Genomic DNA, 14,021 nt, shown 5'->3' on the forward strand with positions numbered 1-14,021 from the left:
ATTTCTACAGGTTTTATTTCTGCCACAAGATGGCGATGTTTTACAGTCTTTATAATGTGATGGACAATATACAACTTGTTTATATGTTGAAATAATCAAAATAGAAGTATTCGAAAAATGTAACTAATGTTTAAATTATGCAATTAATTCCACAGATGGACATCAACATCCATAATGAGGTCCATAATTTAAAGAATTCAATAAAAAATGGAGATTATTCCTCTGCTTATTGGAAGGGGATGCTTTTATGTTGAATGAACCTCTCGTGCAAAAAAATGTGTGATTAATGTCAGACCTCTGTTCTGAGAAACAATAGTGTTAAAAGGCTAAAACGTTTAACTCAGAGCTGTCAACTTTTCACAAAAAGAGTGAGGTTTTGAAAGTCAGGCTTTTTATTTGACTTTTTCCACATCTATGATACAATAACACTAGATTGTTGTTGCTGCTACCTTCAAGATTCACATTTCCAGTTAGGCAATAGTGTGTCATGAATGACTAAATGAGTAAATATTTGGATTTATAATGGAGATTAGAATGGCAATCACTGATAAAATAGCTGTTCAGTATATTTTTCCTATGTCATTATTAATATTGTTATGGCAAATTTTCTTGAAATACTGTGATGTGATTTAGAGGCTATCACCCACCCCTAGTGTACACCCCAGGCGATTCTCTTCCAACAGTTGTCATCAGGGCCATCACATCTGAGTTAGATCTTGTTAGCATCTGGACCTGGTATCAAAGAAAGCAACATATCTGGATAAGTAAATGAAAGGTTAGAGAGGAAAAAGACTGAATGTTTGATCTTAGTAAGGCTGAAGGTTGAAGCGAGGCACCTGTACTTGTAGTTTTTTTGAAAGATGTTTTCTTGCTCCTCAAAGCACCTTCATCAGTTCTCTTGTCTGAAAACAACCTGGATGACTGAGAATCTTCATTGACAAGCATCAGTCAACACAAAGATTAGGTCATTTTGATTTAGCATTATACCTAGGCATGGGCCGATAATCATTTCATACCGTCGAGCTTTATGATTCTAAACACTGCCTCTATAGGCCATTAGCGTCAAAGAGAAAGCTGCCCAATTCATTCCAGTTCTCAGATTTTTCATTTTGTACATTTAAGCCTTATCCTATTGTCAAGTCTCACCCTTGCTCTCAATGACTGCTATCAAAAGTGCAGACTGAGCTTCGAAGCAGCTTCCAAGTTTTTCAGCTTGTGATATTTTTCTCCATGTTTGCAGTTGGAAAATAAATTGCATGTTTACTTTCTCTGCATCTGGAGCTCCGCTTTGTTATTTTAGGATGTGACAGCAAACAACCACAGGAGAGAGACTGTTCATGTCTTGCAAAGTTTACTAGACACACATTACAAAGATACAGTCCCACTTAATGCTTCACATGTATCAATGTGGTCCAATCCTTTCATCCAATGGCAGTGTCTGTTCTATGTGGTTCTCCAAATCCAACTGTACTATTACAAAAGGTTTTCCCCAAACTACACCAGTAATTAACTTCACACCTGCTACCACAACAAATATACAGGTCCTCGTTTAGAGGCCACAGTTGATTGATTTTATCATGTGCTTCTTATCACACAGGTCATGGTCTTAACCTCATAAAAATAAAATTGTCACCAATATGGAAGTATTAGCATAGGTAATTAAAAGTATATGTGTAGTAGTTACATATGAAATAAAGATGATTAAGACAGAAAATGAATCCAAAAATTAAAATATGTAATAGACTAAATAAAATGAATCTTTGTGCTGCTACAGCCTACACCAAACACATGCAAGTAAAGGCAAGAAATTCCCCCACGACCCCCTTATGTGGGAAATCACGGTGTGTTCCGCTTGCAGTGAACAAAAAAGCAAAATAATGAAAGGGATAACTTTATCAAAATGAAATTAAAAAGGAGTAATTTATAAGAAATCCATTACATCTGAGCTACACCTAGGCATCTCGTTCCAACGATGATCTCACAGTGGTGACACAAGCCTTCAGCTTGCACGTCATGTCACTGGATCCCTGATGCTCCTTCAAAAGTCAGACTCGCCCCTTTTAGCTTCTTTTATGAACAGGGGCAGCATTCGGCGTACACCCCAGGCGATTCCTCTTACTCTGGTCAGCCAGCAGTCAGTGTCGTCCTCCTGGTCAGATCCCTGGTCCTCAGCCACAGCACGCAATCTTCATGAGAATGAAGGTCGTCAGGCCTAACTCTGAGCAGCCATCCTGGACCTGAGGACAGAAAAACAGCCAGCAAAGATCCCAGAATAATCAGGACCTGCATCAAAGAAAGCGGTTAGCAACATGCCTGGAGAAGTAAAAAGGTTAGAGTGAACAGCTCCCTTTACACTTTGTTAAGAGTTGGTACAGGAGGTAATATCTGCTTCCTCACAGGCAACAAAACTGTGGGGAAAAACTTGTGTTCAACACACACCAGAGGACTTTGTCCAGAATTTCTGGACTAGCCTCCTTTCAGTCTTGGAAACTCTTATGGATGATACACAGCTGTTTACACTTCAGTCACCAGGTCAAATCCCTTTAATTAGCCTAAGAACCAGCTGCAGGTAGGTCTTAAGCACTTCAAGCTGTTTTAGTTTAGGATTCCTTCTTTTATTGTGCATTTGAATAATGCTTATATAAAATAAAACTCTTTCAATGTTAGACATTGAGGTCAAATGTCATCAACCCAATCAATTCATTCCAGTACTCGAGTAGAGTTTCACCAGCTGCTCGACTCTGAAGGTGATACATCCAAATCTTGGTTTCAAACCTTTAACACATGATTAGCTTAACATGCTAATCACCACCTAGTCCTAGACACAAGTTAAGGAGGCAGAGAAAGATTAAATATTAGGAAAACAGAGCAGACTTAATGAAGCTTTCAACAGGACTCCGACTGCCTACAGGGACAAAGCAGTTAGAAGAAAAGAGAGTTTAGCAGAACTAATACAACTTTACAAAGGCATTAATCATTTGAACCATATTTCATGATAGCTTGGCAAAACAACAAAACAGTCATGCAAACACCTGATTTCATTACACTCAGTGAACCCATCAAGACCTGTTTGTACTTCTAAACATTTACATTAAACCTCGTTAGATGCTCATTCAAGGAAAACTTTCAACCATTCTGCACCATGTTCACATTTTCAACAAGCACCACTTTTCATGCTTCTCTTTGGTTCCTCTTGAGGCAACAAACCCAACACAGAATCACCTGATTTCACACAGTTCAGTGAAACCATCCACAACCGTTTGTACTCTGACCATGTAGAAGTTTTCTTGAATTAATGGATTTTTTTTAATCCATCAATCCACATGTCATTTCACATTATGCAACCTGTTCACAGTTTTAACAAGCAGTTCATTTGAGTGTTACTGTTACTCACTGTCTGATGTCAGAAGCCGTCACTCACACCAGTCACAGCGTCCTCGCTCATCTCTTTCATGACAGTCTGCAATAAATTCTTTCAAACACTACATCAATCAATGGATTGTTACTGTCATGTGCATACAAACCATCTGAAGCTGGTCGCTCTACTCACCTCCACAGGATGACCATGATCACTGTCTGACATCCACAGCAAGAAGCTCCTCCTCCCCGTTTTCTCATTGTGATCATGTTCCTCACCCTGATGTTTTTGTCTTGTTAACTGTGTGTTTAAAACCTACCTCTTTTTACAATAAAGCCTGCCTGTTGCATTTCTTTCTGCAGGAGTTTGACCCAGACTGTGTGTCGTTTTAGTCATGTTGCATAAGAAGACTGCATGTTGTATTGTTATGTTGCATGTTACAGAAACACAAATATATGTCAAATATTACAGTGCAACTGCAACATTATAATGTACTTCACAAACAACCAAGCTGACCAAAGTGCTGCAACCTTAAAAACGAAAAGTTTAACACTCCGGTGGCCTGAGGGCAGCACATTGGGAAGAAATTCACTACCTATTTGAAGCAACTGTTCAAAGTCACTGCAGCAGTCTGAGCAGGTGTCCAATGTTGGAGCTGACTGAAAAAAAAGAAAAGGGACAAGAACATACAAACATCAGGTTTATCTGGCGAGCTTGTACATCGAGTAATTTAGTCAATCTTAGCTTACTCACCAGTTCTTTATCCCCCTCTGAATGAAGGAACGAGTCCAGGAGATCCAGACATCATGGCCTTATCTCAGACACAAGATGCACATGTTACCAGGTGCTTTGAACTGAATCCATTCCAAGGTTCACATAATTTGCCTTTCTGGATCTTAAAAGCCATCTTCTCTTCTTCACGCCTTCGTCGCCAGTCAAATTAGTTAAATGTGTAAAATGAAATGCCGCTTCAAATTCGTCCACTCAAATTTGTCAAAGACTAAATATAAGTATTCTCTAAAACAGAACAGAACATCACTTCAAGGGAGGGGCCGACACAGCAGCCATTAAAAAAAAACAGCAAAATAAAAAACTTGGTCTTACCTTTTGGAGATTTCCCTACGAGGAATACATGTCATCATGTTAGACAACGTGGATGTGAGAGAGTGTGTGGGTTTGCAGGAGAGGGGCTTCTTGTGCAGCTATCAATGACGACCAATTTGGGTAGTTTAGTTTTCATAGAGGTTTAAACTAAACAACATGGTGCACTCAAAGATAACTTTACAAGGTTTGTGTGAGTTTGTGTGAGCAGGAAAAGTGATGGAAAAAAAAAAAGTCAGAAACAGGCACGGACGCCATGACAGACAGGACAGCAAGAGATCAGGGCCCATTTCATGAAGATGGTTTAGAAAACTGCAGTTATATGTTGAAGTGTGTGAGGAGGCCGAGTGATTATATTAAACCTAAAAACTACCAAACCTCCTTTGTGAAATGGGCCCCCAGTAACACATCAGGGGGTAGCCATATTGACCCCCCACCACCAAAAGGAATTTTATGAAAATTCCTTCACGCAAAATTACAGTACAACGGACTAATATAAATCGGATGGACTAATGACCTATCATAATGGTAATAACAATAATAATAAAAAATCTAATATTTAAATTGCTATGATAAGTTAACATATTTAAAGAATTTACACATCTTTAGGATGATTTTATTCACATTTTAAAGACAATAAGATCATAAATATGGGAAATTAGAGACAAGTTGTTGAAAAGAAAAGATTTGGCGTGGCAGCCAAGGAAAAACCAAGAGTTAGATAATATGGAACACCTCTGTCTTACTGGTTGTTGATTTGCTTGCTTGTAGATCAGCCTAAAAACAAAAAACAAAACAAAAAGCTTTTAATATCTACAGAAATATGAAGCAACACAGAAAAGCTGGTCAAGCAGATGATTGAATTACCCTTGAACTTCCTGATGCAGAGCGATAATATTTTAAGTGTAAGAAAAGCCATTTAACATTTGCTTTAATTTAATCAATCAGAATATGTAGCCCCGGTTTTTAAAATCAGTGTGTGACACACAGCTGCTCCCTTTTAATGTCAGCTCTACATGTTTGTGTAAACCAAACACAGGTGTGTAAGCCTGAAGCAGAGATGCATTTCTAAAAGAAATTCTCAACAAAACATTACTTGCATCTATCACTAGCTGGATTTAGACATTTTTAATTGCCAAAACCGACGTCGCATAATATATTATAAATTAAAATTCTACTTGGGGCTTTCTTCTAACCAGAGCAGCTGCTGCAGCCGTCTCATTGTAGAAGTCTGACAGTAGCATTAAGTTAACCTGCAAGCAGCTGCTCTGAAGAAACAGATACATGCCTATGCTTTTTTATTGAAAGTTAAACTAAATTATTTATGTCTAAAACTGCTTGACTTAATGGAAACATGCTTTGTGAGCCTTCCCATCATCATCCAACAGCACATTAACCTGCCTGATCATGAGGCCATTATATTATAAAGCATGATTAATTCAAATTCTGACATTTCAACATGTGCAATTATAAAATGATTGTTAAACTCAAAACTCAGAAGTCCCTCATTTGTACAACCTGTGCATTATTTACGTTTGTCATTTTAACTAAAAGCAGGGACAGGGCATCACACTTGTGCGACTGCCTCATTCAACACATTCCAGGGAAAGCACACATCTATGGGGCTAAAACAGTGAAGAGGAAATTGCGGAGTCAGGCACCACAATCTGTGTGACTACAATCCTGTAGTCTGTGACCCCTCATCCTTAAAATAATCTGCCAGTCTGTTAGTGTCCTAGTCTTTTCAAAACCTGTTAAGACTGAGAAAGTCACGTTATACGTCCCCACACTTCCAGCTCCATTTTGAAAAGCCACTAACATTCAAACAGTGTGCAAGATTAAATGGTTTTAATTGAAACTTGCACCCAACATCAGCCAGCTCCTGTAAGAGGAGCGCAGTGTAAACCTTAAATATTTACGGGGTTTTATCAGTTTCTCAAAATAGAAAATACTTACATTTCCCCTTAACTAGTGGATTAGAGTTGTGGCTTAAATCCCAATTTATAAACAAATACTAGAAAATGGGATTAATAATTGGGCCCTGTGGGCTTCATGAACCTGTGCAGCTTCACCCTGTTTAATGCACATGGTTAAAATTAGCCTAACACGCCAACACACCTGACCACAATTAAGCAGTGCTAATTAGCATTAGCGGCTAACGTAGCTAACAATTCAAGGCATCAAGTGAGGTGTCTGTGAGGTTCAGCTCCTCTTTGGAGTTTGGACTGAATCATTGTGCCGTGCTGGTAGAAACCACAAAAACTGTGAACCAGGATAATACACCTTCACCTTGTATATTTTACTTTAGTTTGTCAACTTAATTATATCACTGCAGTATATAAGGATATAAACATCAGGAACAGGCCAACACCCATGGCACTCTGTTAAAATTAGCCTAACAAGCTAATACACCTGACAATTAAGCAGTGCTAAGCGGCTAATATAGCTAGCAGTGACACCACTAATCTTTAAGTGAGTTCCAGCTTCCAGAGTTTGGACCGAGTCATTAATGCCGTGTCCAAACGGGTCTAATGTTCTAACCAAACATCTTCGTCCCAGTTAAATGTCAAACGTCACAGCAACTTACCATGACTATCTGAACATCATGCCAGCTCCACTTTGAAAATCCGCTAATGAACTGTGAGCACGTTTTAAGGCTTGAACTAATTGCTAATTACTTATTAGCTTCTGTTCGGTACAAACGCAACCAACTGCACTGACTGTAGATTCATCCACAGCACTACACCTTCCACATTACACTTCCTGTTTTGGTTCTGACTTTTTATACCCTTTTGGTTTTTTTTGCATTTAGTTATAAAGGCAGGTTACTGCGAGTGGAAATAGTCAGTTGTGTGAGAGTTGACAGCTTTGATTAATTTATAGTGAGCACAGGCCAGATTTAAATGTTGGTGATATCCAGTGCAGTTTTTATTCCAGCCACTAGATGGTAGCAGTCGATCACAGAATATGATCAGAAAGTCCTCTCCATGTGGACTTTTATGGCTCCACCACTAAAAATAAGACACAAATTTAGACTGTAGCTGATTGTCACAGTGCCATTAAGTTACTTAATAATGATTTCTCGCTGGTGGCTGGACAGACAGCAGCGGTGCTAGGGTGCCATCCAGAAATAGGTGTGTGTCCATGTTTTGTTGTCTTGTAAGAGAGGGAAAGTCAAACACTAAGAAACAAGCTGTAACCAAAATCACCCCCTCTACTTATTAGAGCTCTCACTACACTGTCTTTGCTTTGTCCCATAGTCATAATTATCTATCTGTCTATTTATTCACAATTCAAGAATGGCGTTCCACAGTGGGGGAGTCGGAGTATGGTGTTTTACATCCCAGGGGAGCAATAACACTTGTGTGAATTATTTATGTTGTCTTTCGCATCTGCATGGCTTTTCTCTGCGTGCCGGTTGACTGGTCCCATTTTTAAAAACCTGCTACAGAGTGTTTTTTTTATTTGTTGCGAAGAGGGAGGTCAGAGGTCAGGGTTAGGAGGTTCCCTGTGTGTCATGGAGGTCGTGGGGAAAAGGAGGACACCCCTGTTGTATAGCCCATGGGGACAATTCTACAGACAATCCCTGAAGAACCATCCAAATTCCTGCACTGCATTGTGTTCGATCTTCTTCAGGCGGCTGAGTGGGTGTTAGAGACTACAAGGAGGACTCTGCTGAGGTGGATCCCGACCCCCCACACCTCCCTTTTTTATCACCCTCGCACATATGCTACTATAACAATAAAGAACAATAGCGGGTACTTGAAGTTAAGCTGGGAAATGACTTGGGGAGCAGGCTATTGTTGGTGTTAAGCATTGTTACCCCCACAATGTCCCTCCAGAGGAAAATATCTCCAAGTTTTAATGAAGGGACAGAACAGAGCAGAAGCTGGCAGCACTCATCTGAGTTTTATGGGACCAGTGTTTTTCTCTCTCTCTCTTTGGCAGAGATGAAATATTCCTAACATAGCAGACTGAGGGCTGGTCCGCTGTGTAATTGTGGGATGTGAAGCTGCAGATCTAAAGGCTGTGATCTTCTGTCTGTGGGAGAAGGAACTACAACATCACTTTGGTGGAACCTAAAATATCCTCTTTTAGGAAAATGTTTAACTCAGTTTTGATTCAGACAGACCAACATGACAACGTTTTTGCAGATCAGAGGTCAAACTTGATTCAGATGCAAATTTCATGAACTTTGCTTACACACTGACAATAAGATCCTGATTAAGATTAAGATCAAGAAAGTCTTTTGCCAAATTTAGAATCCTTTCTCAGCATTTATCAGTAAAAAGATATTTTCACATTTGTGAGAAAATGTCATTTTTAGGCTTTATTTTCAATATTTTGATAATGACACTGGTCTGATTAACCTCAGACCTAAAGAGGCCACACCATCAGGGGCATGTGTTTGACCTGAGGCCGGTCGTTGATGACAGATGTCCGTCACTAATCAGTGTCTCTAACTTGGCCTAAAAAAAAAAAGTCCACACAAGCTGAAGGTTTTGTCTCGTCCAATGTGATGCTTAATTAATAAGACGACAAGCACGCTGTGGATCAATAAGTTAAGAGGAGGTGAAGGACAGGGGCAGCGTATGATTTTGACCTGCTGGTGTTTGATCACGAGGCGTTGGTGAACTTTGACCTTTTGCTTGCCAACGAGCGTATAAGCCATTTATTGACCCCAGACAATATAAAGAGAAATCATGTCTCTATTTAATCAGCGGCAGGTCCAACATGGTAGCATCATGGTTAGCGTTAGGTCATTGAGTGCACATGTGTTTCACCAGGGGTAAATTATTTACTCTGTTGAGGTAAAGCCTGTAAACAAGTATTTAGGAACAAACACAGTTGTGTTTGCTTAGGTCCTTAACTTGTTTACTGCTGGAATATCTTGCTTTCACTGTAAAAGAAACGTCACTGCCACCTGCAGACATTTCAGCAGCTGACTCTTGGCTGTTTGCTCGTTGAGCTCTTTTGTGTTAAAATGCAGGTCATTCAAAAATGCACTCCACCCAGTGATGTGAAAAGGCTTTGTAGCTTGGAATATAATACAAGCATTAGCTCCTGCACATTTAATTTCTGAAGCAAGATAAGTATAGAAAAGCAAGGTTGCCTTTATTGTATTTGGCTCCTTATAACACAAATCAACTCAAACTTCAAATCAACAACTATTCACAACAACATTAAGATTAAAACTTACTTAATTTTAATCCCATACACTGAACAACAAAGACATCAGCTCCTGATTCAGAATAAGAACAATATTGCACACAAATCTGCATTCAAACTCTATCTTTATTAGCAAACAATGTAAAAAGTTGTTGTTAAATATTGATTACTCATTACAAAACAAATATTTTGTATTTTTGATCAAAGAAAATATGCCATAAAATAATAAAAGTGCAGCTTGCAATTTCCTAAAGCCCATGTGGTAGGCGGTGTTTTGCCTTTATTCTTTGACCATATATTATTTATTATCAATGGTCTAAATAACCGGCTCTATCCTGCCTTTGTGTTATGTAGTAAGTCAAACAGAGCTAATTTGACTGCTTGACATGATGTTGTTGGGGGTTTAACCTACAGCAAAGCTTAAGCTGATAACAGGTTGATCCTTGTCTGTAAAATCACATAGTAATTCTGTCTGGTGGAGATGAAGCAGAAGATCCAGTGATAAAATCCCTCTGTGATGCAGTGGAGTGAAAATATCAATATTCAATACGAAAGAATAAAAACACACACACAGCATATTTCAGTGCTTCTCCATCTTTCTTACAATAACTACAAGTATCAGCACTGGTCTCGGTCATTGTGACTGTAGCCGGTGTGGGTGCTGGGGCGGGGCCGTGCGCCCCCCCCGCCTCTGATGCAAATGAAGGGGCTTACCCGGATCTACCGCTGCAGATATTTCCGAGGCTCCTCCCTGCACTTCTATCGCCTTATAACAGGATACCTCTCTGGCGCGAAAAACGCACTGTGTGGCTTTCTGTAACACAGCGTGGGGCGGATCTAGTGCCTGTTGTGTTGTGTTGTGTTTTAGTCTTCAACTAAACAAAAGTGTTGACTTCAGTTTTGTATACAGTAACAACTTGAACAGTTTTTTTGTTAGCGTTCTCTTTGCCGGGTGGTTTTTCTTTTCTTCGGGGCGCTTGGATTTCGCTTTGTGAATGTGCGCAGAGCCGGTGAGTTTGTTTTACATTCTAGTCTGTGCATGTTAAAGTTTCACATGAGGAAATGGGAGTTTTGTGACTCTCTGTGGGGCTGAACACTCTATATCCGTGTTCACATAATTGCGCTGTGGAACAAAGCGCTGCCTGCGTTTCAGGAAATAGCCACAGCCTGGCACTTTTACGCACTTATCTCGTGTCCTCTGCTTTATCCTAAGAACTTGGTCTGGGTTGTAGTTTGCGCTTAGGTGGTCTCTATAACTTGATTATGTAATTACCTTATGTGCCTGCACAGCTTGAGTCCATCGCTGCAAAGAGAGCATCCGCAAGATGCTATCAATTATTAATGCGGTCCCATTTGTAGAAAGTAGGCTGTTAGTGATGTCCTGATAGCGTCCCATTAGATGGATACTTGATATCTGATCAAACATCGTCACTAATCAGCCTCATGCTTCCTCTCTGGTTTGTACAGGACGTTTTTCCAGAGGCCATCGGTGTCACTAGTTTTTGGAAGTAAACTCTAAAGGATTTACTCGGGAAACATGGAGTTCGACTGTTATCAGCACTATTTTTTCGATTATTTCGACACGGAGGAGGATTTTTACAAGTCAACAGCACCAAGTGAGGACATATGGAAGAAGTTCGAGCTGTTGCCCACCCCTCCCATGTCTCCCACCCGGACTCTGAGCGGTGCTGCTCCGCACTTCTCGCCAGGAGACAAGCTCAGCTGGCTGTCCAAAGTGCTGGGTCAAGACGAGGAGTGTGAGGGTCAGTTCACCCCGGATACTGAGGAGTTATTCGGCAACCTCAGCTCCCACATCATCCAGGACTGCATGTGGAGTAGTTTCTCTGCCAGCAAGCAGCTGGAGAAGGTCAACGGGAGAGTGTCAGCTGCGGCGCAGACACCAGTGGCACAGATCGCAGTGAGACCGAGCAAAGCGCAGTGCGTCTCGCCCGGTGGGCTGCTCGCCACCGCGGCGACAGACTGCGTCGACCCCGCTGCAGTTTTCACCTTTCCTGCAAGCAGCTGTAGGAAGCCGGCATCGTCTGGTTCCGAGTCTCGCTCTGATTCCTCTGGTAAGGGTGCAGTCATGCTCTAAATTTGCCCCACCCTGCCCTGCCTCGGGATTATACTGCCCACTAACAATGCATAATTTGGAGAGCTGGGCTGCTGTTGCATAACTGTGGTCTGTGTTGCAGTGGGGTTATCAAGTGCAGCACAGTAACTCACATTAAGGCTGGATTTTTTTTCACTTGAACAATGCGCCACATGCTCGCTCTGAATCTTACTGCAATCTTTTAAAAACCGCGCCCCTGTCACTTCTACTTGAATTCCCCTCCAGTTCTTTATCTTCCGCTGCCTCTGCATTACAATCAGAGTGCGGTAGAGGGGCGGGGTGAGCCACTCCTGGTAATTTATTGCCGCTACATACACGGTGATAGACCGTGAGAGTTGGTCTTTAACATTTCCTAAAGTAGGGAATGCCCCCTGCCAGCAGATCTCATTTAAATTGCTGAGTGCTCTGTGACAAAAGCATCAATCCCTGTAAACCTTTGAATGACCACTGCTGTTAACACCTTCTGTCCTGCTCAGTGGTGATTTGCATGCTTGGTTAAGGAATGCACATCTTGGGTTAATTTTTGATCCAGGTTGACTTTTGTAGGAATGTGGAGTGGAGAATGTGGCATTGCAGTGTCCTTTCTCTCTGTACTGATGGGTTATTTCTTATTTAACAACAGATGATGATGATGATGACGAAGAGGAAATTGATGTTGTCACAGTGGAGAACAAGCAGAACCGGATGCAACTGGTGAATGTCCGAAAACCGGTCACCATCAGGGTCAGAGCAGACCCCTGCCCCAAACGCTTCCACGTGTCAGTCCACCGGCAACAGCACAACTATGCCGCCCGCTCTCCAGACAGCGAACCAGGGCCTGAGTATGATGATGACGATGATGATGACGATGATGATGAAGAGGACGATGAGCCCCTGGTCAAGCGTAACTGTCAGCTGCCCGGTTCTTCGGCTTGTGCCTCCCATCCAACATCACCCTCAGAGTCTCCCCAGAACTCAGACGCAGAGGACACCGATCGCAGGCGGAACCATAACTTCCTCGAGAGGAAGAGGAGGAACGACCTCAGGTCACGCTTCCTCTCCCTACGGGACCAGATACCTGGGCTGGAGTCGGCCAAGACGCCGAAGGTGGCCATCCTGACCAAGGCAACAGAATACCTCTCAGAGCTGCACACCAGAGAGAAGCGGCAGCTTCAGGAGAAGAAACGCCTCAGATCCAGGCAGCAGCAGCTTCTCCGCAGACTATCTGAACTCAAGCGCTCATGAGACTTTTCAAACATAACCTGCCTCACTCACGGTCGAGAACTTTACCTTCAATTATCGGTCACTTTGGAAAAAACGATCCCTTTTTTTTTTAAAGAGCAATATGCCTCATGTAAATAGCTGTGAATTTTGTTTGGGCTTCCTGTGAATTGACTGTGCTGGCATGTGAACCTGTTTTGGGGAGAAGTGGTTAAATCTCTTTTGTCGCATATTTCTTTGCACAGTGTTTAGTTATGAACAGGATTGATTTTTTTTTTTATAGCTATGACCAAGATATTTCCTGGTATGCTGTGATGTGAAATTGCTTGTAAATAGTTTACAGGTGAATGTGTGTCGGTGTGTGTGGACTTTGTTTTCATTTTATCATTGCACATAGAGTGACGAAAGTTATTGCCTTTCTGTGTACATAGACTGAATGGGCTTGTTTTTGTATGACTGATTATTTGATGTACAGATTGTTTTGTAAAAAAAAATAGCTTATCGCTCCCGGTGAAGGAGACAAAAGAGTTGTCACCGAGCTTTGCTCCTCTGTATGACATGCCAACAGGCACAAAGAAGCTTTTATTTTGTTAAGAAAATAGGGAAAAAACAATTGAAAAAGTAGCACTGCTGTACTTTATATTCACACGTCACTTTGTGATTTCAATGCTTCTCCTGATCCAGCATCAATAAATTTTTATACCACATTTGCATACAAAGAAGAGACCTTCAGTTCATTTCAGTAAAGTTTTACTGTATATGTATTTTGTGCGCATCTGAGCTTCAGTTAGTTTCCATGGCAACCTAAACTTAAACCAAAGTCTACCTTGATTTAAATGTTTGAGGCAAAAGTAATGCAGGTTTTTCACAGATATTTTGCAATAAATACCTTTAAATCAGCTGTAAATTAGCCGGCTGCTTGCGTGGTATGCTCTGTATTAATGTGCATTTCTCGTGCACCACCTTCTGGTCTGCACAAGGTTAGGTTTGTCCTTGAGACTCGTCCTTGAAGGGGAGTCTGTGTGCGATACCGTCTTGGATCCTCCCCTCTGCAGTGGCTGCTGCATGCTGGGCACCTGA

General features: G+C 41.2%; 1 protein-coding gene across 1 annotated transcript; it reads left to right on the forward strand.

The window, feature by feature from the left end:
• Window positions 1-10,407: 10,407 nt before the first annotated feature.
• LOC114428052 (protein L-Myc-1b-like) lies at window positions 10,408-13,648 on the forward strand. Its single transcript, XM_028396370.1, has 3 exons — window positions 10,408-10,638; window positions 11,096-11,700; window positions 12,364-13,648. The coding sequence occupies exons 2-3, from the start codon at window positions 11,166-11,168 to the stop codon at window positions 12,963-12,965; spliced, it is 1,137 nt and encodes a 378-aa protein (XP_028252171.1). The 5' UTR covers window positions 10,408-10,638; window positions 11,096-11,165; the 3' UTR covers window positions 12,966-13,648.
• The last annotated feature ends 373 nt before the right edge of the window (window positions 13,649-14,021 follow it).

The sequence above is a fragment of the Parambassis ranga genome, chromosome 22 (genome assembly GCF_900634625.1).
Source record: "Parambassis ranga chromosome 22, fParRan2.1, whole genome shotgun sequence".
Classification (NCBI taxonomy): domain Eukaryota; kingdom Metazoa; phylum Chordata; class Actinopteri; family Ambassidae; genus Parambassis; species Parambassis ranga.

Excerpts from the sequence above, each read along its gene's own strand:
- LOC114428052 (XM_028396370.1), top strand. The coding sequence starts at position 11,166 with ATGGAGTTCGACTGTTATCAGCACTATTTTTTCGATTATTTCGACACG. Across the intron at positions 11,701-12,363 it reads GTCTCGCTCTGATTCCTCTG|ATGATGATGATGATGACGAA; the intron begins GTAAGGGTGCAG and ends ATTTAACAACAG.